General features: G+C 39.4%; 1 protein-coding gene across 3 annotated transcripts in view; it reads right to left on the reverse strand.

The window, feature by feature from the left end:
* The window catches only part of ptprfa (protein tyrosine phosphatase receptor type Fa), a 235,933-nt gene that overhangs the window by 41,935 nt on the left and 173,989 nt on the right, over window positions 1-20,009 (reverse strand). For 2 of the 3 annotated variants that reach the window (XM_026345312.1, XM_026345311.1), the window contains exons 13-18: window positions 11,046-11,163; window positions 9,870-10,451; window positions 9,245-9,354; window positions 7,632-7,888; window positions 5,704-5,785; window positions 3,148-3,360 (exon numbers count right to left, since the gene is read on the reverse strand). In XM_026345312.1, the coding sequence (XP_026201097.1) occupies window positions 3,148-3,360; window positions 5,704-5,785; window positions 7,632-7,888; window positions 9,245-9,354; window positions 9,870-10,451; window positions 11,046-11,163 (1,362 nt within the window). The remainder of the gene's footprint in view (window positions 1-3,147; window positions 3,361-5,703; window positions 5,786-7,631; window positions 7,889-9,244; window positions 9,355-9,869; window positions 10,452-11,045; window positions 11,164-20,009) is intronic. The other variant, XM_026345313.1, reaches the window with a different exon arrangement.

Here is a 20,009-nt window from a genome sequence, read left to right on the forward strand (position 1 = left end):
GAACCTCACTGAGAAAAAGAAACGCAGCCCACGTTTCCCTGCTATCTCAATCTTTATGTCATATTTTCTCTCTTGCTAACAGAATTGCACAAAGCAGTGCAGCCTTTCTCCTTTTGGTGTTATTATTGATAATGGCATAATCTGGTAAGAATAAATGTTGAGGATTCTCTGTTTAGACAGTGTTCACTAACATTAGACCATAAGACCATAAATAAATGGAATTTTCTAAATGGGTAAAAATAAAATACACGAAGGATGCTATATAAGGCTCCTCATAAGCTAGAGAGATAAATTAGTCGAGTCAAATAGAATGCAAATAGGAAGGACAGAGATACCAAGAACCAAAGTTTTGTTTAATGTACTTTCTTTATTCTATATACTTGTGTTGCACAAACATATTTGCCCTCGATAAAATATGTTTCTGAAATTTCAGCTCACACTACACTGCTTGTTCAACAAAAATAAAGCGCCTTTAGTTTTGGTTACAGCACGCTCATCGTTTCAATAAGCTTGTGCAATATCAAAACATTTATTGCAGTTTAACTTAGTTGCATTAATTTTTCGGCAACATCTTGAATTGATGATGAGAATGATGATGATGTGCAAAGTCTTCTCCAGCACATCCCAAAGATTCTCAATGGAGTTAAGGTCTAAACTCTGTGGTTGCCAATCCATGATCCGTCATGCTCCCTAAACTACTCTTTTACAGTCTGAGCCCAATGAATCCTGGCATTGTCATCTTAAAATATATGCCCGTGACATCAGGGAAGAAAAAATCCATTGATCTACCATTCAGTATATTCAGGCAGTTAGGGCACATAACGTTGCTGAACCTGGACTTGACCAACTGCAGCAACCCCAGATCATAGCACTGCCCCCACAGGCTTGTACAGTAGGCACTAAACATGATGGGTGCATCACTTCACCTGCCTCTCTTCTTACCCTGATGCGCCCATCACTCTTGAACAGGTTAAATCTGGACTCATCAGACCACATGACCTTCTTTCACCGAACAGTTCTTAACCACTAAAAGTGTAAGTTTTAGTAGTTTTAACAGCTGTTGAGTTAAATAACTTATTGCCAGCTGATAAATAATCACCCAGGCAGTAATTATCCAATCGGGTTACCTATTTGCATAGTTGAATCCTGGCGGTGACTTTTTTTTTTGGATAGCGGTGAAGCAGCATGTTTATGTGACACTGTTATAATATAGGGCAGCAGCTGTGTCTGCTGCTTCCACAGAATCTATGTGACCTACTGCTGCTGTTCTCACATTTTCAGACTTACCGCTCACTATATTCTGCATTGCTTTAACAGAGAGACAGTGTACAGGTGGATTTAGGGGGCTTCAAGGACCTGTTTTTTTCTAAGCTTCAAAGGGGGCATAATAATGTTTGATGACCTATAGTGGTCATTTTATTATTATGCTCCACAAAAGAAAGTCCGGTTTGGTTCAGCTAGTGGTTGATATGAACTTGAAAACCATCACAAACAGAGTTAAAAGACACCTTTCAGTAGGTTGCACCTGCACCTCTTATAAGGTCTTAAACCTTAAACACTATAAAGTGCCTTGAGATGACTTCTGTTGTGATTTGGTGTCATACAAATAAAACTGAATTTACATTTAGCAGCTTTCTAACTTGTTTTTATCCAAAGCGAATTGCGAGGCAGAGGGTAAGGGTAACGAGGGCTTGTCTAAGGACCCCTACTGGAATCAAAGCCGGCTGTCTGTGGGTCAGTAGGTAGATCATAGTGTCCTTAGGCAAGATACTGAACCCCAAGTTGTCCCCCGGTGAGTCACTGTGCCATCGGTGTGTGTGTGGAATTGAATTGAATTAAATAAAAGTAAGTCTTGTGTTTATTTCTCTCAATTTAAGAAAGCATGTGTACCTGTGTGTGTGTGTGTGTGCATGTTTGTGTTATGCCCCCAATATGATCTGCCACACTGAATGAGGCCAAATGGGACTTTTATGTACCTGGAGTTATAGGAGTGATCTTCCCAGCATTTTTATACTGTAATACTGAGATTTTGTTGCTGTAACTTATCAAAGTGATTATTATCCTCTCCCACTAATAACTTTAATTCTTCTGGATTGAATGACCTCTTCTGTATATGCTGGTCACTCTCCAGACACACTGGCTACCTCCACTTTGTTGCTGTTTTCAATTGTGCAGTTCTTCTTAGTGGATCACCAGCAAAATGCCCACAAACAAAACACACAATTTTCAATATTGCACACTCAATTTAGTACCATTTGGGCTCTAATGTTTTTCTCGCCATGCTTAAACCACTACCTTTATTTTATGGTTCAGTATGACTCTGGATGACTTCTACTGGATGGACAGTGTAAGGTAGGTATCAGTGTTTAATGAGTAAAACCCTAGATATATTTAGAAATACTTAATAATTTGTTTTATTTTTTTGCAATTGAGAAATACCATGACTCCTAAAAATAACTTCATGACTTTAACCTTTCCGTGCATAGTGGGCACTGCAGTGGACAGCTACTCAAAAGTACTTGTAGCACTCTCTTATATATGCATGGGTTGGGGCTAGGGTTAGTAGAGCCATGGACAATATTTCTCTGTCTTTTTGTAGAAACTCTGCAGTTCAGTGGTCAGGCTTGGCTCAACATTTTTAAAAAGCATCAGAATATGTTTAAATATAATGTATTTTTTCATTTTTTTTCTTTTCACACACTATATCATTTTCTGCTTTTGGTTTTTTAAATATATGTTTTTTTTTGTAAAAACTCAAACGCATGTAATTTTTTACGTTGGGAAATTTTTTTTGAAAGAGGTTCTCATAATTTAATCATGAAAGGTTTAATACTTTTTCTAGACCCACATTGATTGTGACGATCTCACAAATTAAAGCTATCTGTACTAATGTCTTCTCAAGATTCTGATCATTGCCTATAGCATAGCAACTGGCCATTCAGTCTTTTGACAGGTCATAAATGCACCACCCGCTGCACAAGGTAGGGAAGTAAGTAAAGTAAGTACTGTACAGTACATGTTCAGTCCCATTCTCTGTTTTTAACATGCAATGAGGCTCAGCTTCCTGAACTCTACCACTAAAACTTTAATGTGCATTGTAGCAACTGAACACGCTCCATATCCTTATTAATCACAGAGATTACTCACAGACTCTTGGTCCATGAGGTCAGCCACGACAAAGCAACGATACTGTTGTTGTCCTGGGAGGGGTTTGTTGTAGTAGCCGTTGTATTTCCTCTCATCACCCAGAGTGAAGGTCTCAGGCAGGGTGTCCAGCTTGGCAGCGATGTAGGGCTGCAGGAGGTCCTGGCTCTGTCTTCTCTTTCTCTGCAGACTGTGGTCAGCACCAGCCTCCACGAGCTGCCAGGTGGATGAGATAGGAGGAGAGTTTGGATCAGACATCCTGTGTCATGAGGTGGTATGACAGTGGAACGTAACATATGACAAACTCGATTTCTGTAAGTCTATATACATAGAACGTGTCTTCCCACATTATTTATTTTATTTTATTTTAAAGTACAGTACTGTACGATACTGATGAAATCTTCTTGACATAGGGGAACTCTACATGATCATACAGTAACAATCCCAAAAATGCTGTTCAGTAGCAGGTGGACTTGCTTTAAGTTCACCTTCCATTCAGAAGGCTTCATCAGTTGTGAATGACAGGCTGGAAACGCAGGCTTATAAACTCTAGACTTATCGAGTTGTTAGAACTTTATGGTTACCTGACTACCTGAGGCACAGTATAAACAACTGTAAAAGCGCCTGGGTAATGATGAGGAACTGTATTGGACATAATATCCAGTGATGAAAGATGTGAATGCTCCAGCATACAGTGCTATTGTAATTCCAACTTTGTATTTGTCCCTTTCCTTTTTCAGCATGATAATGCTCCTATGGTTGAAACTAATGCTATTGGTTTTCCCAGTTGGATGCAGAAAAATGCACTGACCTGCACAAAGACCTGACCTCAACCTCACCCAACACATTCAATAAAAAAACAAGTCAAACACAAACCTCTTTGCTATCTTAGTACCTCCAACCAACAATGTGTGTAGAATTCCAGCACTTAAAAAAAACTACACTACTAACATCTAGTTGTAGGAAAGGAACACTTTGAAGGATATCAGAGACTTTATGATTAAACAGGACTGGATTTGTAGAGTTTAAAGATTGGCTGTGACCTTCTGAGAGAGCACAGAGGGTCATGGCTTCATCACTAAAGCTCAGCTGCTTCTCTTTCATCCGTGTTTGACTGTGTGTGTGCAAAACACCTTACCCTGACCATCAAATCTCTATTTTATATAATCTTGGAGTCAGACTTACCTGTCACCTATCAATGTTCAAGGTGACACTGACATGCAGGCAAATTGTTACATTGCTCACTGATGTAGCTTCAATCACACATAGACCCTTTTTTCAAATGTTCTGCAACTCAATTTATCCACCAAAGGGGAAAGAGTTAAAATTTAAGAAAACCAAAACAAATGTACTTTGTTAGGCCATCGTTCTACACACAAATACTAACATCAAGCACCACACTTTTTTTGATGACACCTTAAATACATTAGTGGCAGTTTTTTTTTATTGCAGTAGGGATAACTCAGCAAAAATATAATCCAAATCAGTGATCTAAAAACACTAAAGCTTGTCTAAGTGGGCTAAGGGTTGTATTTTATATTTAACAAATGCCAGAATCGGGTCAAGCTTAAACTTTACCATACATTTAAATAATTTCTTTGTTATTCTGCCACCAAGATCACCCACACTCTATTGTTGGTGTTTATTCAGCAGGAAAGAAAGCAATGTCATTCAAGAGCAGCAACTAAATTGTTAGCTAGTAAACATACAGGATATGCAAAGGAAATACAGGTTTTATCCCAAAATTTGGAAAAATATATTCAGCAATCTAGTGTAGTCATCAATGCAACAAGTCATCTGACTTTAAAACTTATGTACGTTGCTTGTTCTAACCGTCTCATCAGAGCTCATGAGCGATGCAGGGCGTAGAGGTGGGCAGATTTTGCAGAGCAGCTTTTTTTTAAAAGGGAGGACGCATCACCCTATGCCCTGTTTCAAAATTTACTCCGGTACCACTGAAACTACAAGCCTGAAACAAGCCAGACCCAAAATGTTATTTTAAGTAAAAAATTGGCCGTGGATTTCTTTGACATGTGAGAGTTAAACTTACATGCTGATTTTTCCCCTTTTCACTGCTGCACTCTGTTCACATCCTCTATTTCTCGTGACCATGCCTCTAAAATTACCATTTGTTGTAATAATTCTCAGAGATATGGAGGTTACAATGACACCAAATAATTAGCTGGTACAGTGTTCATTTTTGTCCTAAACAAATATACTAGACTACAATTGTGCAAACAAGAAGAAAGCCTTTAATCGTCATATGTCACATTTACAATGAAATTTGTCCTCTGCATTTAACCCCTCCCCTGGGGGGAGCAGTGGGCAGCTACATGCAGCACCCGGGGAGCTAGCGTGGAGTGTCTCGCTCAAGGACACACCTGGTGTTTGTGATGGGGTTTGAACCCTGAACCTTCTGCATTCAAAGCAGAGGATCCAGACTGAGCCACCAGGCCGCCTAATCCCATCCAATTTGATGGGATTAGGCGGCCTTTACACCAATGCCAATGGTGTTTCTGTGGGACTTTAGATTTGTAATACAAGTACATGTCTACTCACCTCATGTATGTCCATGTCTTCAGGGTTCTCCCATACCTTCAAGGAAGCCGGGGTGACAGGGACAACAACTATGTAGTACCACCTGTATCAAATGTAAAAACACACCTGCATCACATACTCCTCATGTGTACACATACACGCTAAACACACTATTTCAAATGTGGTTTTGTTTCGGTTGTCTATTTTCATTTTCATAATAAACTAAAGGGCATAATACAAGTTTCCCCTCTTTGTTTCCTGCCTATGATTATTAATGTATTTGAGGCCCTCAGCACCATCTGTTATAGAGTATCTGGAGAGTGACCAGTGTATACAAAAAAAGGTAATTCAATCCACAGCAATTAAAGTTATTAGTGGGAGAGGATAATAATCACTTACAGCAACACAATCTCAGTATTACAGTAAAAAAACGTTCTATGGGAAGATCACTCCTATAACTCCAAGTACAAAAAAGTCACACTCTGCCTCATTCAGTGTGGCAGATCATATTGGGGGGATTAACACAAACATGCACACACACAAGTACACATGCTTTCTTAAATTGAATTAGAATGTCTTAGTCATACACACTAACTTTTCACATTTACTCTTCCTCTCTCTGGCCACTGCATAAGTTGCACTACTAATGAAAAGGCCTTGGCAAGACATTCATAGAGAAATTGTATTTGTTTTTTTTTCCCCAACATCAGTTTCACTTCACTTCACAAGTTATTTTTCAGCAATTTCTTCAAAGAAATAAATACTTAAAGCTCAATTAAGTACAGACAATTTACAGCGCCTGTCTTCTTGACCAAACTGGGTAAATAAAAAATAACCTTCTACTGAATTGCAGGCTTTGCACTGGGATTCCCTTCACTGGTTAATTGTGGTTTTGAAGCTCAGCTCTTAAATAAATTGCTTTCTGGTATCAGAAGAGCTGGGTAGGGGCAATGAGGTTATATTGTTAATATGGCTGTGTGGTAATGGAATGACATTGTTAGGCTGTGGTGCTAAATGTTTTGTTTGCTCTTAAATTTCGTCTGACCTAAATAGACTTTCTGCTGCAGCGGACACTTGGCTGGTTATGAACAGACTGGAACAGGACAAATAGTAAATAAACCAGGCTTGTAATTGTGTGTCCCCACTACAGTTGGCATAACAGCGCTGCTGGTAGCTAGGCTTTCTGAGGCCTTCAAAATGCTTACGGTATGTACTAGGTATGCTGAAGAGAGTAGAATGTAGCAGCACACACTTTCTACTTAGGTACAATACTTTAGTATTGTAGTAGTATTAGTAGAGTAAATAATAGTAGTAAATAAACCAAACCAAAGCTAAAGAGACATCCTAGACAGTGCAGATGTGAAATAATGTTGTAGTGGATATGTGACCAAAATTACCAATGAATACAATTCTTTAATACTATAATACTATTCTTACATCCACTCACCTATTTGTCCTTTTTATTACTGTAGCTCAGTGTGAAATGTGACCTTTGTATTAAAATGGAGACACTCAAAAACATTTTTTAATCATTGTATATCTAGGAAGCAAAAGTTTAACAAAAGTGCTACAGGTAGGTACTTTGAATTGTATCTTCTACTTTTGTCCTGTAGTTTCTTCATGTCTGTTACAGACCACATAATACAATTCATCCAAGGGGATCAATAAATAATGTCATTATTATTAATAAATCAAATAACAAACAAACTCAAATTGGACTTTTTAAAATCAAGCTACTCCCTAATAGTAATTATATTTTACTTATTGTATATGTATACATAAATGACTGCACAAACCTGCACATAGAAACGTGCAATTACTATAGTTATGGCTATCAAAACAAACTGATGCAGTGGAGAGAGAAGATATTTCAGAGTCATTTCTGAAATCACAACAAATATTTTTTTCTGCATGGTTTCTCTTCAGACAAACATACAGCTAATACAGACCTAACGGGGGCTCCACCAGGGACCCTGGGAAGGCTGATAGTCACTTTACCACCCTCCTCCACATCGTGTTGATATTGAGCTGGTTTTATCTTCAGCAGGTCAGGAGCTGTTCTAATGGAAACCTGCTGCTGGAGTCCTCCCGCACTGTTCCCCCGGCTCATCAGTACAAATGAATAATCTGTATCTGGCTGCAGTTGTGTGATGAGCTTCCTCTTCAGGTTGCCTGGAACCTCCACACTCTGCTGGTTGTATAGGATCTGAAGCCAGGATAAAGTTCTTAGTGAGACCTATACAGTGTAATTGAATACATTTTGCTTTACTAATTGTCTGTGGTAGAAATTGGAACTAAGTTTTATTTACTTATTTAGATTTATCTAAATTTATTTGAAAAAATTAAAAAGAAATAAAAAGACATGAATGATTCATTCTGTTTTCCTTGCACTGTAACCTCAAACAAGGATTTCATGTCATGTCATTTAATCTAAACACAAATCTAAATGTAAAATTCATTATTTTACATTTTACATTTGAACTAAAACAACAATTGGTCCACCTGGCCAGCACTTTAGTTCAGCCTCTCCTGGTGGAGCACAGGTAGATTTGTACATTGAAAACAGATTTAGGTTTTGGACTTGCTTCTGCACTTCAGGTTTTCAAAGTTACACAGCACCACAGGCTGAGTGACAACACAGGCAGGCCCATTAATAAATGGCCCGTTACAAAGTGCAGATACAGGCAGAATTTAATATGCTTCAAATTGATTTTCGTTGATGATTTATGGAGCTGTTCTGTTATGGAGGGCAATAGAGCAAGTGGTTGTGTATTTCAAAACATCAGGTTTAAAAATGTAGTTCCCTATTGCAGTCATTACATTATATTATTTTAATGCCTCCACCCCTGCATGCAGTATACAGCTCCAACAACACAATTCATTTGATCACTTTAACATTGTCAATGCTTTTTTATGCTATAATATTTAATTAGCACAATTGCATCATGTCTAATTATCACTATAATTGAGGCAAATTAATATAAGACAAATCGCTAATATGTTGATACTGAAAATATACAGGCGGCACATTTTTGTCAACATCCTGGTTTGTTTTTCACAAAAATATCCAATTTTGCAGTTCAACATTTAGTTTTGTGACTCCAGCCATATGAAAATTATTTATTATTGGATTCAGATTCTCAGAGCACAATATTAAGATCAGGGGAAGATTGTTGACTGGGTTAATAGAGAGAACTCAACAGTCACTTCACACACCTCTGTATTAAAATTAAACCTAAAACACACCCAAATTGTGTCTAAAGCACTTTTCTTGCCTAAACCCAAGCTGGCAAAGGACTCAGGACTTAATCTTGAGTCTCTGGTCTGTCAGTCCTGCATGTTGTTGAGGCAGATGTGTAGATCCCACGCTGACACTGATCCGTCCCAACATGAAAACCACCAGCTAGTGTTAATATTGTGGCTAATTGCTGGATGTGCTTAACTAAAGGTACCATAGACTACAGGTCTAAGTCATAGCGAATAAGTGCAGTTCAGGTATCAAGCTTTGTGGTTGTGGGCTCACAAAACTGGACTCGAGTAAAGATCTGAGGGTGGCACTTACCTTGAGTGGCACTTGAGATTTGTAGGTTTCTGGCACCTCCCAGGTGAGCAGGACAGAGGTTTTCATCACAGCCTTCACACCAAAGTTCTTGGTGAACACTGAGGGAAGGTCTGGATGATTATTAGGAGGTTAATGTATTTGTGGATATGACTGAGATGATTTGAAGTTGGTGAGTTCATTCGAGAGAGCAAGAAAATGTAAAAAATCTACACTGCAATGACATTCAACAAAAAGAGAGCACCTGGTCTTATTTTATGGAAATGGTATCCTGTCTCTATATACAGTAGTGCTGTTTGGTGGTTATGAGACAAATGCCAATAACTTAAATCTGTACTATCCAATTTTCACTACCAATAATGAATCAAATGAAAAGGAGTCACTTTAGTTCAGACTGATTTTATGGAAATACATAATTGTTAATTCTACAGTGCTGTTGAAACACTGCAGTCATTCCTGATTTACTTTAAACATTACTCCATTAAGCTCCATGGCATCCTTAGTGAGTTTGTCTTTTTCAGCCTTACGTTTTACCACCACAACAGGACAGTACTGTACAACTACAGTGAATTGTAGTATGCTGCCTACCAGCACAATCTATCAGCCATCTCTAGGTTGTGGTTCTCACCTGGCATGGAAGTGGACATTGTCCTACTCTGGATGCTGGGGCTGATGGGTCCTCCCCCTTTACTGGTGAAAGCTTGGACTCTGATGTCATAAGTTGTGTCAGGCTGCAAACCTTGGATGGTCATCTGTGTCTCTGTGGTACTGTTGGTGTTGTTATGCTGACTGTTGATATCTCGATACACTACCACGTACTTCACAATCTTCCCATTCCTCTCGGCCAGAGGTGGGGGGTCCCAGGCGAGCTTGGTGGATGTAGCAGTCAAGCCTACCACACTCAGATTCTGGGGGTAGCTGCTGGGAATGTCTTCTGGGGTGCTGATTTCCTTCATATATTCCTCCCCGTTACCTGCTCGATTTTTGGCGCACAGTTTGAAGATGTAGCTTGCTCCCTTGTGGAGGCCTGTAACTGTGAAATGATCATCTGTCTTTCTGAAGTCTTTGATGGTAAAGGCTTCTTCCTCTGCTCTCTTGTATTGCAGCTGATATCCCACATGCTCCCCAACCATCTCCTTAGGGGGCTGCCACTGGATCAGGGCAGTGTTTCCTATGGTGGTACTGATCATCATAGTGGGTTTGCCAGGGACTAGAAGGCAGGAAAAGTTCTATAACTTTCACATGTCTGTAAAACTTTCACATTACAAAATTCATGAAACACTAAAAACAATTCCAAATACAATGATCTTTGCAGTTTCTGATACAAGTTATGATACTGGCCACCTGTACTGCATTACCTGAATGGTACCTTCTGAGCAGACAATGATGTAAACATGTTCTTAAGTGAGTAGTTTTGAGACTAACCCTAACTAAACCTTGATCATAGCAATGTTAGAAAACAGTTCAACAAATACTTCAAATTTATTTCCTTCAGATTTAGGTTTTTTCATATTCACTGAGAAACAATACTGTCAGAGGTGTTTCACATCAGAACATTGTAATGGTGTCATAGCACTTAGACAGCAATTTCCATCTAAAGTTTGTTAACATTAGCGGCTACAAGCCTACCGGAGCAAGACAGGCGGCTGCAGTATAACCTCTAACAGTGTTAAATTTAACAAGGCTGTATTATTATTTTTGTTGGTTTATGAATTCCCCTTTCTTTAATTTAAAAGGCCAGGTGTTTCATTCATTCTTTCTACATGTACGAGATACATCACACAAATCTATACACAGCACACACCTGCTCCCGTGGTAGTGACCACCTTGGCCTTGCTGCGAGCTCCATCGCCTTTGGTGGTATATGCAGCCACGGTCACTGAGTAGGTAGTCTCTGGAAGCAGGCCTGTTATAATGGCCTCCTGCGTGGCGGACATGCACAGAGAAGAAGGCAGCGTGAGGGAGGCAAAGAGATAAAAGAATGGGGAACAGCATTCAGGTTTAGGCTAGGGCATTTGTTTTATTGGTGTGCTGCCAGTTTACTGTACCAAGCACTCAGGCACATTAGACAAGTCGAGCACACACTGCATGCATCAGCTTCACATTTCTAAAACTCCCTAGACATTTAAACTGTTATTTTCAGGAGAAAGTGAATTGAGGGTCAGGAATCTAAACCAGGAGTGCATATAGAGGATGCTCAATTAAGTTCTGGGTTCCTGCTTCGGTTGAAGAAAAGGTCACTTCTTAACTGGACTGTTATTTAATGTTTTGTATAAGCTTGAAGGAAACATGAAAACAAACAAGCATATTTCTTTAGTTACATATCAGCTCTAAAAAGAAAGAATGAAACAGACATGCTTTTAGAAGCTCTTGACCCATTACTGACTATAATTACTATGTAGAAATATTTTAGCCAATTACAATTGGATTCCTATTTTATCAGATTATCACCTAAAACAACATTAAGTTTACTATTTGCTTTTATTACCTACCTACCTACATTTTAGGTAGCATTGTGCCCCTGATGTCAGGGCACATTGCTATTTTATTCCATCAACCTATCTTTACCAGATTATTTAATTTGTGTATGTGGAATACTGACACATATGACTTCCATGCTGGACCTTATCACTCCATCACTACAAAGACTGACTTCAGCAGGGATGTGACAATAATAACTTCCTATCTAGACAAATGTAGACTTGTTGTGTAACAACACGTGACAGGTTAAGTAAAATGCGGATGTATCTAATAAATTGGGGATTTCATGCTTTTCAACCACATACTATAAACATAATAGCAACATGTTCCCTTAACAGGCAAGATGAAACAGCAATAATGAGCGACATCAGACACATCTTTCATGTTTCCTCAGGAAAATGTTTGCCCACACAGACCGTGGAGCACACGTTTGTACATGCTCCTCCACTGTTTAAAAGGTTTTGTTACTACACAAACATACAGTTTACAGTCTGCCAGCTGTTGAGTCCATTCACATGCTCAGAAAAGCCCCCCCTTCTCTCAGATAGGGTTCCTTCCTAGTGTTGCTCACTAAATGTTGAGTGGAGAAGAGTTGCAGAGATGAAGCTTGTGATGAGAGAAACACGGCAGCAGGATGGTGGCAGCGGCTTGAGTGTGTGCAAGGGGATGATAGTTCCAGCTGAGAACACCCAGCAGGTTCTGTTCTCCACCATCAAACTGGCGCCTTAGTCTACAGCCCAGGGCTTTGGGTGCCATGGAGATGGCAGTGCAAATAAGCACGTCCTTGCCTAAGCAGCCAGGGGTTCAGGAAATAGGTAGTTGTAATTATTTTTTCATGGCTAGTAATTTTATAGTATAATCATGTTTTAAAGGTTTTTCAGTTAATTTAAAAATAGACTGTGTAACTCAGAAATAAGCTGAAGCTGAATTGGTTAAAGACATATCCACAATTCCTGTCTTTTCCTGCAGGGCAAAAAAGGTGAAAAGAGACAAATGTGACTCAAGTGAAGTTTAGGTCCACTGACAATCTGGTGATATTCCTTTCTTTCGTTTGGAAAAATGAAGATAAAAAGTAATGGGGGTTTCATCTTTTATTTTCCGAGCAGGCAGTAGGTTGTGGGATGAATTCTCAATGACTGAACAGATGAAACCTTTTAGATTAACACAGGAGACATCCGTCCTGTGAGGGACTGTCTTGTCTTGTCTGTTAGACTGTCTTGTCTGGTTTACAGGAGACAATCAGTTGGCAATCTATGAAAAAACAATGTTTATTCCTTCATTATTGTCGAAACCTGTAGTCAGCAACAACACATAGATTCAAGTAACACTTTTTCAGATTTGTGAATCCTTTGTTCTGTACCTAGCCTTCCATCATTGTAGGGGTGGTGAGGTTGCACGGCCCTTGCATCCCACACTAGATCAGACTAAATCAGCATGAAATTTGAGCAACTGGATCCCAAACAGTTTTGGTGGTTGGAGTTTCTCGAAGTACACAATACTACAAAGCTGTGTATTGTATGTGTTCTTATGTCAAAGCAGACAAGGAAATTAACTTGCAGCTAGCAGTGTTTAGAAAAAGCAGCAGGAGACACTGATCTAGAGGCTGGAGACAAGTCTATCAAACCCAAATTTAACCCAATCCTAACCTAAAACTAACGATAAAGACAAGTGCATACAGTAGTGGCCAGAGTGTGTGTAGACAGGTTTCTATCTGTACAGTGTCAGTAATACACACACACACACACACACACACACACACAGAAAAACCCACAGTAACAGAACCTCACACAATCAAAATCCACTCTGGAAATAAGCCAGGCACTCTGGGAGATGAGTAAAACAAAGACAGTGATGTGTTTAAGCAATTTAAAGGAGCCTTTCTCATTGTTGTTCTCTGAGCTGGCAAGTCCCTCTGGGCTTCCTGAATGGTTTGGGGTTACTGATATGAGGTCTAGAGGGAACAATGTGAGGCATAAGAGTGACAGGAAAGTACCTCTGTGGAAGCGACTATAGTTTGGTTTTATTCTCTTATTTGCTTTTCTTTAATCTTTTACTACTATGTGTGTATTAAATGTAATACATTACATGGAACCCTCATATAACAACTTGAGTCTTACTTTCATTTGGTCTTATCCTAAGGTCCAAGCACATATAAGAGGGAAAGCACAAATTCACACTGACAAGCACATAAACAAAAAGGGAAAATACAATAGCTACTACACTGGGCTTCAGGATGCCATAGGGCAGAGGTTACCAACTACTTTTCCAAGGGGCTGTATTCTGTGCCTTTCACATGCCTGGGTGCCGGACATCTGGCCAAAGGTTGCGCTTGCAAACTAGCAAATGAAAGCCCCTGTCCTTGAACAGCACAGTATAGGAAATAGAGTCACAATGAGTGTATCTGTGGCTACAGATAAAATGTATTTGGATAGCTGCTGCAGGATTAATTTAGAATGGTGGAGGGAGAGAAGGGTTGGTGTGAAAAAGCGTGTTAGTACTCACACAGAGAGACAGAAGATATTATGACAGAAAGCACACCGCTCATAACTCGTGGTCACACACTGTGGCTACTCACATAGTCTGTGGCATCCTCATCAGTCCACTGATGAAAAGCACAGGTCAGGGAGAAACACTATAAAGTTTGTTTTCAGTACAGTGTACAACACGCGGGACAACTTGATTGACTAGCGATTGGAGCAGAGACAGGTCTGCCAGGATACTCTTCTTTTATATCGCATATGTTAACAAGGGTGATATGTGAATGCACGGGTACATGTATAATGAGGGCTTTTCTCCCTAGTGCCACCTGGTGAGAAAAGTGTGGTCCATGCTGATGAGGGCTGGCTGGGCATGGAAGAGTTCTAAACACAAAGGCAATAAGCAGTTGGTTTGAGGCTGCCAGGGGCTCCCATGCCTTTACTCACAATGTCCAGAGGGTCTGGACCCTGGATGGTTCAATCACCTGCAGCATCAACCCAACTTCAGTCTTCCATCAACCACGTAACATCCAATTGTAATTTATTGCTTTAATGGCTCCTTTTGCTAAGCTGAAGAAAATAATTGTCTGTTTTTAGAAGATATTATGATAAGTTGTGAGTGTATCCATGACCTGAAAACATTAGTCAGCATTAGTCAGGCTAGTTTCCCCACCAGCTGTAACATACATACAGCTCTACCTGTCTGTAACAATAAAGTAAAACATTTTCCAACATCTCTGTTTATTATAAACTAACTAACATTCATGCACTAGTTTCTAGGCAGCCATTTGTTTGTATATTCCTCAGCAATAAGACACAACAACTTGAAAGGCGTTTTTTGAGCTGGATGATCATGTCTGTGTATATCGTTTTATGGCAAGGCCGAAAGTTCACTGCTTTCACAGCATGTTCATTTGTTCTCCTATTAAAATGCATATATGTCAACAGATGCTTCAAATCACTAACTGCTATGCTACACATTGTGTTTGCAGGGGTTTTCAATGGCTTTTATTTCTATTGCCCTCTGTTTGTTAGTTGATGCAAAATTCCAAACGTCTTTTATCTGTTGTCTTGGTTAATGTGCATTCTAAGGATTTGCAATTTTACTGTTTTTCCAGGAGAAAATTGTGCAATAGTTGGGGACTATTTTCAGTGGCAGTCTCATTTGGACTCTAGTAAGTGTTCGTGCAAGCGGAACAGTGTATGTTGGGTCAAAAACAAACAAACAATTCAAACAATGTGTGTGTATGTTCACGGTAAGGAAAGGACATGTCACTGCAGTTCTGGACAACAAAGAGCTGGATGGCACAGAGGAATAAGACTTATCAGGCCGTGATAAAGGAGACATTCAGTGTTGGTTTTGCGGCTCCACTATTTGCTTCTGTGTGTTTTGTGTCGGTGGGATCTATTCATACTTAGTATTCTGTGGCAGAGCAGGAAATCATATTTTCAATTTCTCATCTATTGTTTAGTAATAGCTGTTCCCTAGGGTTGTGCTCAGAGCGGAACGAGAGACTGGGATAAAGAGGGAAGCTACAGAGGTAGAAATGTAGAGAGATGGATGAAGAGAAGATTAAGATGAAGTCATGCTAAACGTTTGTACAGCTGTACTTTCAACAACCATTTAAACACTATAAAGTTTCCTTTTCTTTCCTTTATTTAGAAGCCTGTGTCATAGTCACTCCACACCTTTGTTAGACAGAGGAGTGATGTACTTATTTTGTGCTATACAAAAATACATTTAACGGGCATGTATTCAGTAACGTATAGTAGGGGAAGACATCAACATCACCACTGATCCATATATGAATTAGTGTTAGTGTTTCATGAATATAACGTTTTGGGAGGTTTTATAACCTATCTGCTTTTCTTTTAATTATTGCCACTTGGCATAACCATACTTCAGCAATTTACCATTGCTTACAAAACCACCACTCACACTCTCTTATTGGGTACATTTGCTGAGTTTGCACCATGGGAAGTCATGTTCTATTAGCTATAGTTAAAACTTGTAAAGCCAGTGGCCGGCCCTGTTGAGTATTTAGTTGTCAGTTTCATTAGTCTAATGTCCAGAATATTTCTTTCGGTTAGATTTGTTATGTTGAACTAAGATATCCTACTTCCCACACTGCAGATATTGCTAGCCTTTTGTTGAAAGGCAGGATTTTCATTGACAGGACCTATGTAATAGAGTTGCCTTGTTGAATAAGCTGCAGAGGTTGAGGTGTTAAACCATCACATAAAGAGAGTAAACTAACAAAGCAAATCGAAAAAAGCTGCACACTGGTTTGAGGAGCCAGCTCCTTTTCCAGACTTGGCCTAATCAAAAACAGATTATGGACAATTAAGATGTGTATGAAACACTTAGCCATATATTGTTTCTGAAATGTGACAGTTGGACATTCTAAACATTACCAAAGCATAGCTTCAAAGAAAAGCAGGGGAGTCAGGGAGTCTTTGCAATTAAAATTGTTCATTAGAGACTTCACTCTAGGTGTGATATTTTCAAAATGTACACTTGGGCGTTTTGAATATTTAATAGAATAGAATAGTTTGTGAGATTTGCTGCTTGTATGTATTATGTGTCTACTCTACAGAACTCGAAGGATGATCATTTAGCCCCTCTAGTGCCCTTCTGCTGACAGTGAGATTAGAGTTGTCTGACTTATGATATTTGTTTAAATTATTGGAATATGATTTTTGGACATATTTTCTGGTTCGTTCCTGCTTTCAAGCTCAGTATTGTTGTGACCTTTACGTTGGATATGAGTCCCCACTTTTGGCTACACTGTTGTACTTGATTTTTACAAAGTTTATCTGGACCTTGATCTGATAGTTGGATTGTTAAGCAAAGACACTTTCCCCAAAATGTCTACACAATATTTGAATGAATGAATCCAGAATACTGATCATTACCTTCGAGGAATCCGCATCCACACATATTGACTAATCACCATTACAAAATACTAGAGCTGCATATTACTGCAGTGATAAAATCATAGGTCTTTTTTTTGTTTGTTTACTGCTAATCAGTAGCTGCACAGTCTCATTGGTATAATATGTTTTTCTTGTTTTAAGGTGACAAATACTGGCCTTAAATGCAGCAACAACATTCCTTATTCAGCCCTGGAGATGACTGACTTCAGCAACATAGCGCAGCTCTCATACCGATTAGTGACAGAAATGTGGCTAAAGGAGAGATTTGAGGATTTTACAGACAAAAATGAGCCTAGGTTCGAGCAGAATTGATTCTGGATGTGCTGGATTTACAACAGTAAATCAAAATTAGTGGCTCAGTGACATGGTGGAGTGGCTGCAATGGCAGCAGGACTAAATAGAGTACAGGCTTGCATGAAAGATGACATCCCCTAGGGCCTCTTCATGCAATGTTATGAACACACTTTGAACCTGGTGATGTCCCAGGAAGCATCAAAAATCAAAGAATGGGAAATGTGCTACATTCAATGACATCTCTGACAAGACCGGTGGTGGGACAGCTGAGCTCACTGAGTCCAATGAATGCACCCACTACAGAGAGCTTCACTTGGTTGTAATTGAGAACATACTCAAACAAATTAGAAATGTCGGAAAATGTCAGAAAAATACCTCATTAATGTCAAAGAGAAAACAGGTTTCTACTAAGAAATGTCAATTAAATAATAATATTTAAGATCAAATCAGTGTTTGCAATAATATTCATTACCTTCAAAATGACTGACCTAATCCAACAGGTTCAGATATTTGGTGCCACAGTTAGTGAAATGGGGATCACCTGAGTGCAGTGAATGTGTCTCAAGTGACTGCAGTATAAAGGCACGTGTGTCTGAAAGGTCCAGTCACTAGTTATTCAGTATTCCCAGCTACCATTACACCATGAAGACAAAAGAACACTCCCAGCAACTCAGAGAACAGGTAATTGAAAAGCTTAAGTAACGGGATGGATACAAAAAAAATCTCCAAGGCACTGAACATCTCCTGGAGTTCAATTAAATGCATGATCAAGAAATGGAAGGAATATGGCACATGTCTAAATCTGCCTAGAACAGGCCGTCCACACAAACTGAGTGACCGTGTTCTTCGAGAGGGAGGAGAGGGCAACCAGTGATCCTCTGGAGAGCTTTCCTCTGAGCCACTGTACATCTGCTGAACCACACACAAACACAGTACGTGAGGATGCTCTCAATAGAGCATCGATACAAGGACACCAGCAGTCTCTGGGAGATGTTGTTCTTTCTAAGTACCCTTAAGACGTGCAGTCTCTGCTGGGCCTGAAGTCAATAATGATGTCCTTGGTCTTGTGTTAAGGTACAGATTGTTCTCCCTGCAACACATCATCAACTGCTCCCCCTTGTCTCAGGAGGGCGATGAGTCCCACCACTGTGCTATCATCTGCAAATTTGATGATGGTGTTGCTGAGGTGAGCAGGAGTGCAGTCGTAGGTGTACAGGGTGTAGAGCAGGGGGCTCAGCACACAGCCCTGTGGGGAGCCAGTGCTGAGACTAAGGGCCTTGGAGATGTGTGGCCCCATTCTTACCCTCTGACTGTGACCAGAAAGGAACCTCTTGATCCAAGAGCAGGTGTAGTGTGAAGTCCTAGGTCCATCAGTTTTTTCACCAGGTTGGGGGAATGAATGAATGAAAGAGCTATAATCCACAAAGAGCATCCTCACATAGTTCTCCTGCTGCTCCAGGTGGGACAGTGCCGTGTGACCTACTGCATGCTTGATTTATAATGTCAATAAAAGGATGAAACATCCAAGGGGGTGAATACTTTTTATAGGCACTGTATATGCATTATTATTATTATTGTGGTTTACATGGTGCATTGATAACAATGTGACACATAGATGTCCAGCATTTGGACAATTTTGGACAATGTGGTTATTTAAGAGTGATGTGTGTGACTTTAATGATTTATGTAGGTAGATTTACTCTGCATTAAACCCACCCTAATCTAGCCTACTGCTGTAATTGTTCATCAGCTGTTGTGTTGTTGGGAGCGTGTGTGGTACAAAATGGACATTATTGGCATTCGGCTGCGTTGGCTGTAAGACATGTGTATGTGTATGTGGTTTACAATCTCTTACTGAAGGCCCTGACTGCACACCCATGATACAGCATTGAGTATAGCTAATTAACATTGTGAAGAATAGTAATAAAGAACATGCTTATTATGAATCCCCAGAGCACATTTGTAAGTATATCAACACTTTACTAGCTGTAACCTTCATTAGCATCTATGAGCAGAATAACTGTGAAATGTCAAGTTCTTGAAAGTTAAATATCATTTAATGATGTGATCTGTGACACATGCAAGTTTGTTCAATTAATATTTAACATTTTAATTTTAGCATGAACCATGTTGAAATGATCCCTTATAAAAAGGTTTATATGAATATCAGATGTCTGACATCACAACATTCTGTGTGGAACTGCTTGAAGTGTGATTACTGTAATTAATCAATAAAACCAACTTTAAATAAAACTTTTTGTTAATAAAGTGTTGCTCCACTGATAAAGGACATAAGACATGATTGAGTTCATTTTACTCCATACACATGGGCAACAGCTATAACGGCAGTGATTCGCAAACACAGGGCATTTGTATTCTGGTCTACAATTCTGCTGACTAGCCAGAAATAAAAGACAAAGGGCTTTGCTTCCTCAGCTTCTTAGAGAAGAAGAAATAAACAAAAGCCATTATAATAAGCAATGTAAACTGTTAATGGTAGAGCAAAAAGCATCTCCATTCCCTGGCCAAAGTGCAGTCAAGCTCAAAAAACAACAAAAATAACAACAACAAAAACTGCA

Source organism: Anabas testudineus, chromosome 4, assembly GCF_900324465.2.
Source record: "Anabas testudineus chromosome 4, fAnaTes1.2, whole genome shotgun sequence".
NCBI classification, from domain to species: Eukaryota; Metazoa; Chordata; class Actinopteri; order Anabantiformes; family Anabantidae; genus Anabas; species Anabas testudineus.